The sequence below is a fragment of the Anopheles arabiensis genome, chromosome 3 (assembly GCF_016920715.1).
Source record: "Anopheles arabiensis isolate DONGOLA chromosome 3, AaraD3, whole genome shotgun sequence".
Classification (NCBI taxonomy): domain Eukaryota; kingdom Metazoa; phylum Arthropoda; class Insecta; order Diptera; family Culicidae; genus Anopheles; species Anopheles arabiensis.
Genome location: NC_053518.1, coordinates 24,264,178 through 24,282,697, shown reverse-complemented (window position 1 = coordinate 24,282,697; position 18,520 = coordinate 24,264,178). Strand labels below are relative to the sequence as shown.

The window sequence follows — 18,520 nt, the reverse complement described above, 5'->3', positions numbered from 1 at the left end:
TACCGTGTACAAAGATAAATACTACAATCATTAACCTGAACATTGTTTCCAGCCTTACAGAATCCTGGCCCGTACAACTGAATCTGAATGATCCCAACACAATAGGAATCATTGTTCGGTGAAATACCAAATCATCAAAATACCAGGTAAGCGGCTATCATACACGACGATGCTCCTCTATGTACACGAGTCTTGGAGCACCCAAGTGTAGGACGCTACGCTTTGCGGAGCTGTACGCCTGCCGATGACCAAGCCTGGCAGGATACGATAGCTGCGTGGGGATGTTATGAGGATGCTGGATCTTATGCCCTATCATAATGGTGTTAGACAATGACCCCCCAGCAGGACCTATCGAAGATAGGGTGTCTACATGGATTGGAAAGCCTTTCAGCCATGGCACGAACATCCTGGAGAACAATCGTGGACCGGGCCATGTCACGACGACGTGATTTTTTCTTGAGCCTGCCGAAGTAAGTAAGTAATTAAAATGTATCTTTTATTTTGAAATTATTAGTTACTTATCTGGCGATGCAACCGCTTAGAAATTATTATTAATTATTCATTGGGCATTCATTGTCATTCATATGAGTTTGAGATACCACTCGCGCGTGATACCAATACCATTTATTGATATTTCCACGTGTTCTCTATACCCTAATATTGGATCTTAATTCTCATGTGCTTACTATAGCTGTCAGATCTTGTACCTTAGCACACTTTTTATCACGACAATTTCAATTATTTTCTTTAAAATCATACTTACATCCATTTTTCAACATAACAACTGATTTCGGGAACAACGGTTTTCACTGATTTTTTAATGAAATAACCACACTACACACAGAGAATGTAAATTTTTCGGAGGATTTTTATATTTATTTCAATATAAAACATTCTATCAACTATTAAATTAAAACGATATTTACAATTGCATGTTTGTGTATGTGTAATGTGTGAACATGATTCCATGCAGAGGCGGTCGTGTTTCCCAGCTATCGTTGGGAACAAACCAAGAGTACAGGGTCAGAAACTCTTAACGGAAAGAACGCTTGTATTAGGACGGATCAATTTAAACTTTCTGGATGTCGTTCTAACGATTGGACCGTATTGTTTTGCTCTGGCTGTGAAGCATAATTCAATCAATAAGTATGAAACCCAGGTTCAAATAATATCATCAAATTTGATCGGTTTAAAGTGTAGTGTACCTATATTAGATAACTCGCATTTTTCTGCCGTAAGCAAACGATAAACCATATCGTTTGGGCTCGCAATCGCTCTTGAAGTATTGAACCAACATTTCGTTGTGGCGCCATCCAGAGACACATATCGAGCACATAATTATCTCTGAATATATACTAGCACATTCCATCGACCGCATCGCATTGATCTACGTGTGGCTCGAGCAATCTGTAACGTGCTATATTCCAGACACAGGAATAGGAAATATGTCATCGGTATGTGGGCATACTTTACGGTTTTTATCGCTATTATTATGATTTCACAACTGCTGCTCCAGACAGCCGATCAGTTCCTGATCGGGCCGCTTTAGCAACAACACAAAAATACAGCCCCCATTCCAGAAATTCATCGGCAAATGTGGAATGAAAAACGAGGCAAAACAAAACAAAAAAGGCATAAAGATTGCAAATTGCAAACTGTGCAATCGTACCGATCAATACCTTTAATGACAAGCCGTGCACCGGTTCCAGGTTTCGCTCGTCGAGGAATCTGTATTGCAAAATCTCTCGCCCAGGCGATAGATAAATTACGCTTACAGGTCAACGCCGCGGCTCGTACGCCGCCACTCAAATGGATCAATAACATTCAATTTGCGATGATTTATGAGGATTGCATTTTCCCTTTTTTCCCCCCAGCTGCCCAAAGACGCGGGCTCATATGATCGTCAAATGGTGAAAAAGCGGCCCTTAAGCTGTGCCACTTCACACACACACGGTTGGTGTGGTAGGAAAGTTTCAACAGAGCGATTAATATCGTGCACACCAACGGTTGGGGTTGAACGTTTTTCACCCGGTTTGGATGATGGTTGGGGGTTGCTGGCTTTGAGCACTATAAACGCAAGTAATTCATAGCGCTTCGACAGAAAGAGTATTAAGCCATATTAAATTACAGCCAGGCCAGTGCTTCTACATCGCCCTGTCTCGATCTGTACGTTTGTTGCCAATTCAGGAAGAACGAATTACATTCATAACCAATCGCGTACAGAAAAGATTTAAATTGTTTCTTATGCGAAGAATGTTCTGAGGATAAAGCGAAGATAGGAGATGTACAACAAGTAAAAAGATCTCAGAAAATCGCGTACTTTTTGCTGAAAGTTTGATCAGTTTTTTTTCTTTTTACCGCCCATAAGAGTTGTCCACTGGTTCGCATCTTTTCTTCGTCTACATTATAAAAACCACCTTTTATAGGATAAGAAAAGAAGTGTCCGAATGCGAAGGGTTTTGCTAATTTTTGCTTTGCGCAGGAATGTTTTGGGGGAGACTCCAGCTCGGAAATGTAAGGGAGTTTTTTGTTTTTTTGCTTTAAAGATTCGCCAGTGGATTGGGACGAAGGTCACTCGCTGCGTGACGCGTGTGGTAGCATCCGATCACGAAACGTTTCCGTTGTTGTTGTTGTTGAACTAAATTTAATAAATAAACAACATGAAGGTATAGCGTATAGGTAGCGCACACGTGGCAGTACACGTGGGAAAAGGATTCTGCAATTCTTGCTTCGAGTGCTGCTTCGAGACGTATTGATGACGGTATAGGCAGTGCATCGTCGTATTTAGAATCAGTCGCTTTTGTCAAGATTAACTATTTTTTTTTTCGTTTAAAGAAGACGACAAGTATGGGATATCAGAACTAAAATTTTGATGGAGTCAATCAATTCTACTACGGCTAGCATTGAACCGTATTGTGAGAATCAATTTGCACCCGCATCTCGTCTGCTCTAGCCTGATGAGAGGGACTGCTGTATGAATTGTTGGACGATGGACCTTAAGAATGGTTTGAAGAAGTTTATCGTATTTTTCGTCTAAACCGATCGCATCAACTGCTAGAAATGAAAACAAATGAGGTGAACAGTTTGATGATTGATGATTGATGGTCATAAACGGATGGAAGTTTGCTGATTTGATGATCTTCACGAGGGATGCGTGTAACGGTGTACAAGTTGTATGTGTCTGTCTGTGTGCGTGTGAGTGAGTGAGTGTGTGTGTGAGGAGCAAGTGAAAACAAACAGTAATAATTTGTACAATTCGTGTCACGGAAGTATCACTATTACGTCGTGCCGGCCACCTGTGGCTGCGGACCCTTCGGCTTGATCATCATGGTCGCCTTCTTGAGCGTGTAGTCCCAGCCTCTCCAGCGGAACCAAACGATGCCTTGCCGGGCGGTCAGATCCTGCGGATCGTGCAGGTACAGTCCGTTCAGTCCTCGTCCGCATGACTTCCACCACCAGCCGCCCTGTGGAGTGTGATAAGGAAAAAAAACGTATGTAGAATGGCTGGCCCATCAAGAGACGCGACGCGTGTATAGAATGAGCACGCTTACCTTCAGCATGCTGGCGCAGTTCAGAGAACTTCGATCGTTGTCGCGATTGTAGGTCGAGAAGGGGCTGTTGTTCGAACCGTACCATGGATCGTTCAGCGAGTCGCCCGCATTGCCCTCGTAGCCATCGATTTCCAGTTTGTAGTAGTCCTGCTCCGAGTGGATCTTGAAGTGCGAATATTGTGCGTATCTGATGGAGGAGAAGCGTGCGTGAATAAGTTATTAGTAATATCTTCCATTCGAAGCACCCATACGGGTGTTCCCACTTGCCAACCAGCTCACCTCTTATTGCCTTCGAAGTCTTCCAGCTCGACTCGCAGCGAGTAGTCTTCGTTGTTCGTCAGCATGTAGATGTTTTCATTTCCGAGCCAGAATTCCTTCGCCGGATCGCCAAAACCGTTCTTGTAGTCGGCCCAGTCGCGGTTGAAGTTTTCGCGTGGATCGCCATAGTCATCACGTCGTTGGATTACCTGGTGCGAGGAGTAGGAGGAAGGAATGTAAGCGGGAGTTCATGTAAAATATCGATATCTGGAAACCATACCGTCCATCCGCCGTCAGCAATTTCCTGCTCGCAGAACACCTTCAGGAACCAGTAGGTCGTTCCACGGATCTGTAGGTAGTAGACGCCCGATTGCCGCATGCCAGCGTTCATTAGATCAACGCAAGAATAACCCTGGAAAATATAAGCAGCGAAATGCATAGTATCAGTTACTAGTTTGATAGATAAGTATATTTTGTCTAGAAATTCAGTCCATCTCCTTATCAGATATGATCAGATCATCTCTTGTGTAATAAGCACGCAAAATTGTAGATCCTATTCTTGCTACGGGATCCAGATCGGAATCGACTCATTCGGCCTTGAAGCACTCTCGATTACACCATCTCTCTAGCTGTCGGGAATCATGGATAATCAACAATATGATGGAAACACATTTATCAATTCTACATCTATGCTGGTCAGACGGTTACCGGAAGGATTATCGATTGGTTTTACTCCCGTAGCGTAAATTACGTACCAATTACCTATACAGCCCGTGTAAGCGAGCCCGGAATTGGCTGATGTGCACGTTTTACAGCCGTAATTCTTCGCTAATGCCTGTGAACCGTTTGCGAAATCCCAATAGCGTTAGGATTGCACCGCGTGAAGACGATAATGGTGGGCGATTTTGTTCATTTCTCATCCATCAAACAGTCTTCCACTGGAACGTGTGCAATCGGGAGCGGTCATTGCTTAGTCCGGTCCGAAACGAGCTACGGATGGACTTTATTGGCCTTGGCCTCTGGGATCGGGGCAAGAAACATGTTGCATGAATGCCGCGATCAATTCATAAACGATAATTACAGATCAAACGATCGACCAAGGCTTTGTTAACGGTGTGATAGTTATGCTTTACGACGCATTAGATTTATTGTTTCGTGCTGGAATTAGGTATGGTTTGTGTATGAAGCAATCTTGAAACTTCTTAAAATCCCACATTGAATGATCCATTCCACTGATCCGGTTGTGCGAGTGTGATTAAACATGGTTGCGCATCAGACCGGCACACTGGCACGGTGTAAAACTGACGCAAAATGTCAAGAGTTCGATCGTAATCGGAGGAAACGCTCTGCCAGCGAAAAATGTGTCTAAAGATCGCTCAACTTCCTACAACCTGCAGCAATATTAACCACAAACAGCTTCGGATTAAAAAGAAACGACAACACTATAAAAACAAACAGTGTGTGTGCGCGCGCTGGAATGATTCTGCCATAGTAGCCATTTGGTGATAAATGTCTCAAACCATCGAGCGGTGGTACGATCGATGTCCATCTTCAGAAGATGGCGACAAACATGGCAATCCGGTAAAATGGCAAAAGTGGCAGAATTCTACACGTTTTGTGCAAAAATCTTTTGCTCTTGCGTGTGTGTGTGAGTGTCTCAGCTCGCACTAAAAAGAAAACCTGTTCATAGGTCATCACCAGGTTCTCTGCGAAAGACATTTCCGTCCGAAATGGTTCTCGTTTCGGGGCGAACGATTTAATTATTCTGTTGACCTTTGCGCAGGGTTCTTCCCGCCAGCGCGCGTATCCATTGGGGGAGGATGGTACGATGATTTGGTGTGATGATAGGATTAGCATTTTACTACGAAGCTGTTTGGAGTGGATCCAGGTCTGTAGTTGTTGACCTGTGGATGGATTCTCGTTTGATCGCCTCAAACCGACGACCGTGCGTAGTCTCATTTAGGCGGGATTAGAAGTCCTTCATTAGCGTACATGAATGGAACGTTTAACGAGGGGACTTTGGACGATTCGGGGGAGAGCGAAATGTTGCTATTAGCAAGTTAATGGCGCTGAACGGCGAACGGCGTTCGGGAGGCGGAATCGCGCAGCACTTGAGCGCCGGATTTGAAGAAGGGCTTCCGCAATCAACACTAAGAGCAACACGGTGCCGTAACATTTGATTGGAGATTGTAATGCACATGTAAGGTTAGCAAAACACACTCCATCAGCATGCGGCTAGAATGTGTAGCATTAGGGCAGTAGGAAAGATCACCTAAAGAAAGGTCAATCTGTAGTGTGATCTGTACCGTGTAAAGCGTTCGTTATGTGTCGATGAACTATATCATTACGAACCATGCATTAGCGTGCAAGAATGCTGCTCCTTGAAGGAATAATTGCCAGTAGCGAATGAAAATGTGCTCTAATTCAACGTTCGATGCAAATGTTGGCAATTCCTTGGCTCGAGCCACTCACCCTCAAACTGCAGTGAAATACGCAAAATTTGTGTGCACTTTTGCCTAGTTAGCGGTCACTGATAGTATAATCCAATGGGGGCAGAGCTAAATGTCAATCCGATTGACTTCCCACCGCAGTCAATTAGCCGGCAGGGGTTTTTTTTTTGTGTGCGCTGTGTTGTGTTGGGAAACGATAATCCATTTAGCACCTTCCTGTCGGCCGGTCGGTTCCCGTACATTCACTTTCGTCGCAGCTGGCGGCCGACGCCCACGGATGGAAGGAGCCAACTCCAAACTGCCCCAGGTACTGCTACAAAAGCAAAGTAAAAACGGCCCCGTGGCCCTGTGATGAGTGCGGTCAGAAAGGTGCGATACGGTGTGATAACGCGGTTGAAATGTTTATTAGCACCCTTTTTTGTTGTTAGTTTTCAACGTGGGGCCGAGTGAGGAAAGGTTAGAAAACAAAATACGATTCAAAAGAGGCGTTTTCGAAGGAATCTTTTCTACACCTTTGCGGGCTCGCTCCCGTAATTGATCTGACCGGGGGCCGTTGTAGTGTTTTTTTTCGAACACGCTTGCGAACATCACCAACCGTCCGGGAACAAGGCGCTGCGCTAATTGGGGAAGGCAACGTGACTGTGTTGGGATTTATATGACAGAAACACGTAGTTAATTGTCGTTGCACAACCCCCTGTTAAAGACAGGTAACACCCAAAACTGATGGCGTTGATGTCCCCTGTCCTACGGTTGTGGGTTCTTTGCTGAAGCGACCCTTTTTGGCGTCTTTCTTTTTTGTACAGCTTCATTTCAGACGAAACATATCGATCCTCACTCAGCTTCAGCGGTACGTTCTACAACCGGAAACCGGAAAAATGGCTCTAGTACCATTGTCCATGACATGAGATCGGGAAGGTTCCGCTCCGCTCCGTGAAAGTGAAAGCACCGAAATGCACAACGGGCGTTACATCAGGAGGCCACCGCACATTCGTTACGGCTCGTTGAGATTAGATTATCCTAGCTCGTGCCGTGGGCAGCAGCAGAGAGGTTAAGTCTTCGCTCTTGGGCCGCACCCTTTGCACGCGCTTGCGAAAAAATATGTTTGCAAAAATTGAACCAGTCTTGAGCCGTGGCCTCCCCTTTTCAGCAAGCGAAGGTGGCTATGGCCTGTCGCACTGCTCGGTAGCCGCTACCGGATGAGAAACACTCTCCTCGCTGATCGATCGCATGGCTCAACAAGATCGGCTATAGGAGGAGGGGGTGGTTCGAGGGTGGTGCCAATCATTTACCGGCACCACACGCGTGGACACACGTATATGCGCTACTCGTTTTGTTTGCTTCCATACGCTTGGAGGGCCTAAACGCGTCGGCCGCGACGTGACCACCTTGCCCAAAACTATTAATTTAATAACGAACACCAATTAATCATCGTTTGTCGCGGTGCGAATGAAGGTAATGCCTTTCAGTGCAGCTACTACTCTTGAGAGGTCTGTACACATAAAAAACACCTATTCTTCTATCATAAGAGAAGGTTTTAAAATTGCTGTTTGGTCCTTTTGAAGCAAAGAAATATCATTCACAAAGTCCAATTCTAAGGGTAGCAATATGCCGCTTAAACATTTTTCATGAAATCCTATTTGGCAAGACACTCTGATTACACCTGGCACATTGGTTTCGTTCGTTGCAATCAAACGTCCAACCTACGAAAGCGCCAAGAAAAATAGGAAACCAATCAAAAATGGTTGATCACTTTGGAGTTGGTGCAATAAAATGTGGCCCCGTGCCGCAAGGCCCTAAAACCCACCCGATCGGTATTCTCCTCCGATCGGCCGGCTGGTCTGGTATGTTCCTCTCCTCTCCGCACAATTCCTCCCTAGGTCGGCAATTCATTTGTGACTTAGTGCCCTGTCAACCGTGGTGCGAATGGGTGCACGCGGTTCTGCCGAAGTGTTATTAAAGCTTTGCTGTCCCTTGAGAAAGGTAATTGCGATCGGCCGGCCGATGCATTGCATTGCCAGGCACAACAGGACCCTGCTAAAGGCTAAATGCACCGTACGAGCATGGGAAAACGTATAAGGCTCTCAATCGCAGATATTAGGTTGCGAACAAGATTGTGTGTGTGTGTGTGTGTTTGATGCGGAATCGTTGTACACACCGCGAACCGTTTCAGTGTGTTGCGTCATTCTTTCCTTTCCGCGCGGTCCGTTATGAGGATTTTTTTTTCTTGTGCTGTTTCTCTTGATTTTTCGCCTGCCGCAATGCGTTGGTTCTCAACTGCAACTGCCGCTCCAGACGCAACGGAGACCTCCACATCTGTGTTGCGCGTCACACTGAACCAGCTGGTCAAGAAACTCAATGCGTTCGGTCAATTTATGCAACACCTCGTAAATTAGAGCCATATCGACCTCTCTCTGGTGGCGCACACGCAAGTGCGCCACTACGCACGCAAAGCACGTGCGTGGTTTGGAGCAGAAGAAGCGGGACAGGAAAATTCTGCGAAACACATGTCTTTCAGTCGGCGCGCAATCGTTACATCTGGTGCATACTCTAAATAATTCAATTTGTCAATCCACTCAGTTCGGTGTGAAAATTTAAGGATTTAAGTGTCCTCTCCGATTGCTTACCTTGATGTCCTTAAGGAAGATACTGTCGGTAGCGAAGGTACTGTTCAGCACCGAAGGCTTATTCTTGACGCTGGGGAAAATAATGCCACCCTTGCGGGAAACATTCTTGGCAGTGCCGGTCGTCGTTGAGCTGCTGTTCGAGTTGTTCGCATTGCTCTGGGTGGTGCTGCTGGTGCTCGTGCTAGATGCGGTGCTCGTTGAGGTAGAAGAAGACGACGATGACGAGGAGGCCGATGACGAAGACGACGGATAGGTCGTCGTTGGAAGCGCTTCAGTGAAGTCTTCCACAATGTATCTGAGATGAGCAGAAAGGAGGATTTTTATGCATCTGTTTCCAAAAAATGCAATGCTGCCATTTCCTCTTACCTGTTAGGATCGTACTCCACCAGCCGATCGATGGTCGGATCCATCAGAAGTTCTGCCGGCACAGGCCGCTGAGCCAGGACCGCCACATCATCCTCCTGCTTCTTCAGTCGCTTCTCCACCATATCGAGATTGTTGATGATGAGGTTCGTTTTCGTTTTCAGATCGTGATGGATTTCCCCGATCGCACGCTCCTGGCGCTGGTTTTGCGTCAGCAGTGCGTCCGACTTGGGCACCAAATCATCGACCGAGCTCTTCGTGCCGACGACCACGTCCCACACCTCGTCCATCTTCTCCGACACGGACATAATGGGGCGGATCTGCTTGACCAGGATGTCGATCTTGCTCGACTTCACGTACGGGGGCAGGGTCGAGGTTGCGTTGTAGCTGTTGTAGTTGCTGTTATGGTCGACGACCGCGTCGTGCACGTCGTTCAGCAGGTTCAGCGTTTTGCCCAGATTCTCCGACACCACGTTGATGTGGAACTGCAGCTTCTTGTCGATGCCCTCCGTGATGGAGCGCAGCTGGCCGAGCTCCTTGGTGATGTGGCCCATCACCTCCGAGTGCATGGCTTTGGTGATTTCCGCCACGTTCATGCTGACCGTTTTGCGCTCGCTCGCCTCCGCATTGATGTCGTCCACCGACAGGAAGTTGCTATCGATCTGGCTCTTCAGGCCGTTCAGCTTGCTGTCGATGTCGCTTACCTTCTGGTCGAGCGATACCAGCCGGCTGTCGAGCGAGTTGGTCGACTTGGCCATCCGCAGGCTGTTCGGGCGGTCCGGGCCATCGTCCACGATGGTCAGCTTGCTGTCGAGTGTGCGCAGCTTGGAGATGACAGAGTCGGTCTTGAGGATGTTGTCCGCCATCTTGCTGTCGAGGGATTCGACGCGCCGCATCAGATGCTCGACCGCCTTGTCCAGGTTGTCTATCCGCTGCAGCTTGCCCTCAAGCGTCGACACGACGACCTCGAACACATTCAGTAGCTGCTGCTCTCTGTGGGGGAATGAGAAGCAATGCAAAAAAAACGCAACGTAAATAATGGTCATTTTAAATTATCGATAAGGCTCTTCCGTTTTGGCGCGCAATGCGTGTTTTATGTAACCGCCGCTTGGTCATAATTTAAAGTTTTATCTAGTCTACATTGTAGCGGCGCGCGCGATGGGTGCAAAAAAGAAACTTGTCACACTCGAGTGCCGCTTCGGTTCAATTTCTTTCGCTAAACGTATTTTTTCCTCTTTGCTTGTTCCCCATCCAGCACTCCATCGGCCGAGCGGCAGTGAAAAGTGAACGTCTTCGGTTATCTTAATAATTTAATTACTAACGTGCGCCCGATTGCCCGTTTTCTCCGCTTTTTCGCACTTTAATTAACATGATTTATTCGTGTCGTCGTGTCGTGTTTATGTACACCGTTTTCCGTGCTGGCGAAGCATTTTAAGCTTCTTTTTTTGTGCAAAATTAAACTCGATAAACGTTTTGCGCTCACGGTACCGTGCAAAGTGGGACGAAAAATGGAAACAAAAAAAAGGAAATATTCATCCATCCTCCAGGATGAAAAGGGTTGTGCGGGTGAACAACGTCTTTCACTTTGTCTGTTGGTATTATGGGAAATTAATCTCACCACTGATACCATTTATCATGCGACACAACAGTGGTGTGGCGGTAAAAGTGCACGTTGCACGCAGCTAGGAAGAAAGTGCCGCCTTGCCAAGCGATTGGTTCGAGCCGATTTTCGATTTTGCATTGATTGTTTCTTTGGTTTTGTTCACTCTCCTTCGATGCACAGAATCCAATTGGAGAAAGGGTTTACTTGTAGGCGAACGTTCGATTCCCTTCGAATCGTACCAGTCGACAGGCCGGGGCTTTGTGGCCAATTAATCAATTAATTTACAAAATTAAACATGCCACCTTAATTGGGTATTGGGATTTTAAACCGATATGCTTACATTCGAAGTGTGCAAGACGGGGTGCACTTTGCAACACAGGAATCCGATTCTTGACAGTAGGACTTCTTGGTGCAGAAAGAAGGAAACATTTACTCAGGACGAGCATACAGTCAAACGAGCGTAGCATAGGTGAAGGAAATTTTGTGGAACAGTTACTTTGTAGTTATGCTTGCTGACAGGTGTATAAGTCACAAGAAGCACTGAATAGCATTAAATAAAGTAGATCAAACTTTTTAAATGAACTCCAATGTAGACGGGCAGAATGTGGCAAACAATCCCAGAAATAGAATTAAAATGGCCTAACTTTTACGTATTACCATCATTTTCCTCTTTTTTATTTGAACAATAAATTATTGGTTAAGCGTTTAACGGATAGGTTTATGGAAATTCAGCAGGCCATATGATTTATTTCCGATTCATCCTATAAAACCAACCCGAGATGGGGATAAAATAATCCATTGCTGGCATGAACTTATTATTTATGTTCCCTCCAGCACTGCTGGCCGGTAGCGTTTTGAACTTTATTTTAAAAGGTACCAACCTACCCAACACTTCGTCGCATGTCTCGTCTATTTGACGTGTGCGGCCCGCTTATTAAGCCGCTCTACTTTGGAGTTAACCGTATCGAGACGCATTTGGCTTAATTTGGCGCAAAATTTCAAGCCGAGCGGCAAGCCGAACAACAAACAGCCTTACGTGGACGAGTGCGGCGGCACAGTTTACCTTTTTGCCCTCAGGACCGGGGACGCAATTGTTCCCGAGAGAAGTCCGCCTCCCCCGCCACCAACAACCGCGTGATGTGGATGGGGAAGTTTTCTTTTTTTTCCTCAGAACACCTTGCCGCCAATCGCCCGGGTGGCCAGTAGTTGTCAATTAATGCGAATTTCCATTTACGGACCTAAACATGAGCGAACTTTCGAATTGCGCCTTGCGGGGTCCCGCCACCACCTTCACCGTGTTTGCGTGTAAAATGATAAAATTGCGCTCTCTATGCGTTACGTGGACGTCAACTGTTCAGTGTCGACGTTTTTCGTAGTGCGTCACACACTATCCGGGAGGGTCGTGCAGAGTTGAAAGATTCGATTAAATCCAATCAACGCATCTCGGGCAGAAGGAAGGTTCCTTGATGTTTGCTACCGTAAGGGACGGACGGGTCGCCCGAACCGGCCGGGCGCCCATTGTGAGGGTGCGTGGCCCATTACACGGCGATCCATTTTCCATCTTTGGTCGTAAATCACTTTCGGACCAACCGTTGGCTTCCGAACGGCGGACGCCTGTGCGCAATTGGAAAATCTTTCTTGCTGTTCTGTTATTTCGTCTCGTACCTTAATGTGTGTGTATTATACATGTTACCAACCAAAGGGTGACAAAATTCGTGGGCAGAAAATTGTAATGTCAAGCAGTTGGCAATCGCGCACAAAGCGAACCAAATCGAGTTTAGTGAAGCACCAATTTAGCGGTCCGTTTACCACCCTAGTGAAGGTGGCCTCGTCGTCGGCGGCGGTTGTGTGGTGGTGGTAGCAGTGCTAATAGCAAAATAATTAATTTTTGAATGAAAGCATTTAGCAAAGCATGACGCCACACGGTGTGTTTGCTCGTTTGACAACTCGTTTGACGGTTGGCGGTGGCGAAATTTAAATTCGTTGCTCAGACTTCTCTCTCTATCTCTCGATCTCGACCGATGTAATTACGACTATTTATTGCTCGTTTCAGGTGTGAAATTAGGGCGCTCTCTTTGGTCTCAGAACGCGTACGCTGGGTAATGACAGGACTCATTATATTCGAAACATTATTGTGACATTGCGCAGAAACGCCAAAATGCGCCACATTGAGCGTTTGGCGGCAAAAGTGCTAATCGATGTAAAAAGGGTTCATCAGTGTTTATGGGCCGCAGAAATATGTTGCAAAAACCATCAATGGGTTTCAAATTGGATAGGTTCAACGCGTGGCTAACTACCCAGTATGACCCAGTTCTTGTAAGAGTTCGATTTTTTTTGGGGATTTGTAGCAAGAAGTTATTGCTTGCCATGATTTCGTGACGATGTGCGCTGGCGACAATAGTGTTTGATTTGAATGATAATAAGTTCATAAATTCCCGGCGGAGGAGAGATCAGGTGTAGAGGAGGGCATGACTTCCATACCGGAGCGAGCTGGTCAATAGTCGATGAATTATTTAAATTCGATCGATTGCAAAATGACATGACATGAATAATTCAGTACATTCAACCTGGCCGCTGCAGACCTGGCCAAGCGCGCGACCTGTAGCGCGGACAAACTGTCCCATGCCGATTGTTTGAAACCCGCTCAGTTCTGCAGCGCTTGCGGTGAGCGAGAACCTAAGCTAAAACTAATGCCGTTTGTTTTGTAGCATTAGATTCCTTGGGGAAAGCAATGTTGTTACACTCCGGGACAGTTTGCTGACGTTCTGGCGCAACACGATGGCCCGTTCGTGCCGAATGTGAATGCAAACAACAAACCAGCTGGGGCTGGATACATAGTTGTTGTTGGCAGCCGACTTGGCCGATTATGCTTATGCTTCCCTGCCAACTGCCGGCCATTGGTCAGTGGAGGAGGAAGAAGAAGAAAAAAAGCGCACACACAAATTCCCGCCGGCTGAACTGGGTTACTCTAGATTTAGCGCGTGCAACAAAACGGGGCAGCAGCAGCAGCAGCATCAGCACCGAGCAACCAGGCGCGGTTTGGTTTAATAAAAATGTAACCTGTAGCAAGCTAGCACGGGAAGGCAGCAGGGGCCGAGATGGCCGAAGCGATCGCAACGCAACGATCAACACGATCGCCGCAGTAAGCAACTTGTTTGACTTCTTCGTTTGTCAACTGCTGAAACCCTTCGCCTGGTCGGGGTTGGAGAGGTCCGGCAGAAGCAGAGCACGCAAGCCGCGGGTGTGCCGCGGAGGTGGCTGGTGGCTGCCGAACGTGTTGCGTAAGGCGGAATAGAAAGCTAGCCAGTGGAGGAGCACAAGCAATCGTAGCTACTTTTTTTTTGGTTGCTGCTGCTGCTGTTGTTTCAGCACCCGCTGCACCGGTCACGAGAAGGAATCTTCGGCCATATGCTAGGAACACGGCTGTTTGAAGACAGACATCGGCGGAATGTGCAAAAACACGCGGGCTGGCGGGATTTCGGATTCGGCAAGGTTGGATTAGCAAACGAAGGAGTTTAGACAATTCGTGACGCGTTGATTCGGTTCATTTGTTCCTCGTGTTCCCTCAATCAAGCGTTTAATAGACCTTAGCCAATTTTTGGAACATAGACGAACGCATGCGTTGGGCGTTCGTTCAAGCGCAGCCTCCGCCAGTACAGAAGAAAGACTTAAACAACAAAAAAACGGCACCACAGAAAGGTGGGCCCAGAGGGCATGGATAAATATATTTGTTTTCATCGAGGGCCCGTAACTGCATCTAAACCGGGTCGTCAGTAGACCTCAGCCTCCACCGGATTCGATCAGGGTGGACGACGGACCCCGCCAAACACGCAGCCGTGTCCTTCACACGCGGACAGCGATTGCAAATAGGTATTGTGCACACTGGTTTTGCGGTCTGCCGCGTACTTCCGTTCCAACTGGCAGCCAAGCCTGCATTGCAGTAGCGATTGGAGCCCGACAAACCCCGTACCACACCTGAGAGCGTATCGCACAAGGCGCGCGAGAGGGACGCGTAAAGCTCAATTAACCCAATTATCCCACGCACGCGTGACTCGCTGTGGCAGTTGGACGGCTAAGCAGCCCCACACCGGGCCACACTTCGAACCCAAGATTTCAATTCACACCCCGGGCCCAGAGAGAGCCCCGGTCGGTGGTGACCAGCACACACAGCCACGCCGGATAAGCCGCGTCCCTTGTGGTGTACCGGGCATGGTTTGCCTGCCTGCGGGGCTGCCACTAAAATCACCGATTCTCAACACTTATTTAGCAGGGTTTTGCGGCATTTCTGGTGCGGCATGAAATTCACAGCCCACAGCCAGCCACCACTACCCGCCCGTCCGGTGCAACGTTCAACAACTCTTTGCTGTTCAAGTGATTGGTTTGCGTAACACAAGCACACAGGTTTGTGAGTTCAAATTTTGCGCACTATCGGTCGGGCTGGGACTACCGAGAGAGGGCTTAAAGGGGTGGGGTAGCAGAGGATTGAAGCATGCCAGCATTCCAACACCCCCATGTACCGAACAAAAAAAAAAAAGACCGTTTTCACCGATCCCCGGGTGCGTGAGCGCACCTTTCTGGTGGCTCAAAAGGGCTCAAAAACTAAGGCCCTGTGTTGTGGAGCGGTACGGGTACGGTGGGAACCCTGTAATCACTTAATTAATACGGCCGTGCACCCATGCCGTACCGTGGCCAGTGCTGTGAACCCTTGACTCATGCACCCCCCCCCTCCATGCCGCCATTTTTCCCCTGCGTTTTGCATGCGTTATTATTATTTTGTTATTTTTCGCGCACCACCGTGTCCTCCCAAGCGCATTTGTTCCCACAGCAATAGCGGCGGACATAATTGCACTCGAGCACTCCGGCGATAGTGCACCGGAGAGGGGGGGACGGGAAATCGGGCCCGTCAAGAAGCATGCAAACAAAATAATAAGCATCATGGTGTGGTAGCTTCGGTGTCAGTCAAAACGGCAGCAATATCGTTTAACACCACGCCGAGGTCAGGATCGTTTTGCCACCGTAGCTCGGCTTTTGCTAAATTGTTTTGCACACTTCTTCGTTTGCGTTCGCTTCGGCTGGCTGTTGTGGCTCCATGCAGCTGCTGCACGGAAAGGGAAGAAAGGTAAATCATCCCTCGCCGTCACTCACGATCCTCTAACGAGCATAACGATCGTGTGTAGTGGGAATGTATTTTTTTCATTATCATTAACTATGTGCAATATGTAATTTTAGTGGGTTAGAGATAAATGAAAGTTTTATATGCTAGCTATGAGACACTGTGATGAAGTTTGGAAATAGTTCTGACAGTTGAAAAATTTTGGTTGAAATTATTGATTTTGAAAAAATCAAACATAAATCCAAATACTATCAATTTGGTACCATTTAAACTGTACCAATAGACTCACTCAGCGGATCATGAAAGACGGTGTATCATGAAACAATGTAAGCCACATCCTCCCTTTGGGACGTGTGTGCGTTAAACCGCAAAAAAGTGCCGCCCAAGCAACGCTGCCACAAAAGGCGTAAGATTGGTTCGATAGGCGCGGGAGAAACAAACAAACGCGGGCCACCGTGGTGGGAAGCCACACCGGTGACAGTGTTGCCACTTGCGGTCATTACTGAACCAATGATCGCTGACTCTGATTGACAGCTGAATCTATCCCGAGAGCACGAACGCACGCTTGTTGTCGCTGGTCGCGTGTTCCGGCCCGCAAGACGGCAAATCGAAGCCGACATCCGCTCACGGTGTGTCACGGCTAGCAGTTAGGCCCGAAAGGCGCGTAATGGTGAGGCGGCGGCAATCTCATTGAGAAAATTAACAATACGTGGCGTGGTGGCCGTTTTCCAATTTTTGAAATGCCCATTCAAAATAGCAACAAAGCGACGGTGTCTACTTTGCGGCGGTCGCGAAATCACCCTCGCCCGTGTGACAGCGAAGAAGTGAGAATTGGATCGGACCGACAGCGCTGGAGGGGTTGTGTGTGTGATCAATCAAAGATCAATTGTTCGCAAATATGGACGCAAAGTGTCCTACGCCCTCTCTGAATGCAGAGGCCGCAGCAACCGGAGCGAAGGTACTTTCCATTGAGTCGATCAATCACAGAAGCTGGTGGTGGTAGGACCTAAGTTTGTGGAAGTGTTAGGTAGATAATATTGGCCACTGCTTTTGCTGTGCCATTTCGGCTGGGGGGGGGGGGGGAGGGGGGCAATCGTAAGGTGGCGGAGCAAATCGAACTAGGACACCATCGGGCAAGCTACGGCCCGGTAAAGGTTAGCCGCGATTGTCCAAACAAACAAACCGTACGAGCGAGATCCCACTTAGAACTAAGTAGATTGTTCCTGGCCTCGGCACGGCTTGGCTTGGCAGGCGGGCCTTTTTATTATCCGCTCTGGGTGCTGTTTTTCCCAGAGGTAACTGACATATTTCGAAGGCGCCCTCTAATTGACGCCTTCCATCTGGGCGGTGGAAGCTGCTTGCCGTTCTTGTGCCCATGTTCCATTCACCGCCGCGTCGCTGTTCGGTACTGACGACTACTGACGAGCCCTTTACGGAGGGCACAAGATCATTTCACTCCTCCAGGGAGCTACCGTTAGGGAAGGGACACTAGTGACTGTGTGTCCGCTCGGCTATGGACGCTAACGTATGGCCGGCGCATACTAATGAGCGGGCAGAACACTGTTAAACCATTCATCGATGCGGACCTGTGCGGCCTTAGACGAATTATCTTACAAAGTGTTTGATTTTTTTTCACTCTGTAACCTAGATTCGTTTTGCAAGAGCTGATCGTATATGGGGGATCACGCTACTGGCTTTTATGATTCCTCTTTCCACTGAGACAAAAGATGATTTAGTACTTGGTGGTTGTTTTTGTTTTTTTTTCATATTTAAACGATATAAACGCGTTTCCCATGTATTGAATAATTAAGCACCAAGCGACATATACGTTTGGGGTAATGTTTTATTAATGAGTTTGCAGATAGATCATGGCTGATCATAGACTCTCAATATGTTCCAGGTATAAAGCGTCACATTCTATTAGGATTGTTTTACTCAACAAACCTCGACTCTCCCGTTGCGATCGACAGTAGATCATCTCATATAAGTTGAAACCAATTTCATGATGTTGTTTGTTTGTGTGTGCCTCCCGGATGAAGCACCACCGCCCATGCTGAGCTAATGGACGATGGCGCTAGAGCATTTTGCATAATTTGCTGCTTTCTAGTCGAACTTTGAGCTGCAAAGACGTGGGAGTGTGGGACGTGATATCGTTTGTTCACACCTTCCGAGTACGGACAAAAGCGGCCGGTACTGTGCGAAAATATGCGAATGGCTTTGTAAAGTGACTGGTAAGAGATACACTTTAATGTTATATTTCACATATTTCAAGCTTGGTACGTGTTTTAATGTTTTCAATTAGTGTTTTAATAGATGTAGAAAGCAGCAATTTTCCTAAGAGTTTAGGAATAATTTAATGGCGTTATTTTTGTAAAAATAATTCTGACGTCCTTTGCTCACAGCTAAGCTACTGAAAGATGTCCAAATCTACACTAAAAAGCAAGATCTAGGCGTGATCAAAGGTTGTTCCTCCTAACTTGTGATAGTGCTGCCCACTTTATGATATCTACCCTCTTTCACAACCTCACTAATTAATGCCGCCACAAACCTCCACACTC

The 18,520-nt window shown here is 47.2% G+C and overlaps 1 protein-coding gene across 5 annotated transcripts in view; it reads right to left on the bottom strand.

The window, feature by feature from the left end:
- Window positions 1-850: 850 nt before the first annotated feature.
- Window positions 851-18,520, bottom strand: part of LOC120902516 (angiopoietin-related protein 3) — an 83,981-nt gene continuing 66,311 nt past the window's right edge. For all 5 annotated transcript variants that reach the window (XM_040311334.1, XM_040311330.1, XM_040311332.1 and 2 more), the window contains exons 3-8: window positions 9,250-10,239; window positions 8,884-9,178; window positions 4,090-4,221; window positions 3,831-4,018; window positions 3,552-3,738; window positions 851-3,464 (exon numbers count right to left, since the gene is read on the bottom strand). In XM_040311334.1, coding sequence (XP_040167268.1) covers window positions 3,279-3,464; window positions 3,552-3,738; window positions 3,831-4,018; window positions 4,090-4,221; window positions 8,884-9,178; window positions 9,250-10,239 — 1,978 coding nt within the window. In that variant the 3' untranslated portion in view covers window positions 851-3,278. The remainder of the gene's footprint in view (window positions 3,465-3,551; window positions 3,739-3,830; window positions 4,019-4,089; window positions 4,222-8,883; window positions 9,179-9,249; window positions 10,240-18,520) is intronic.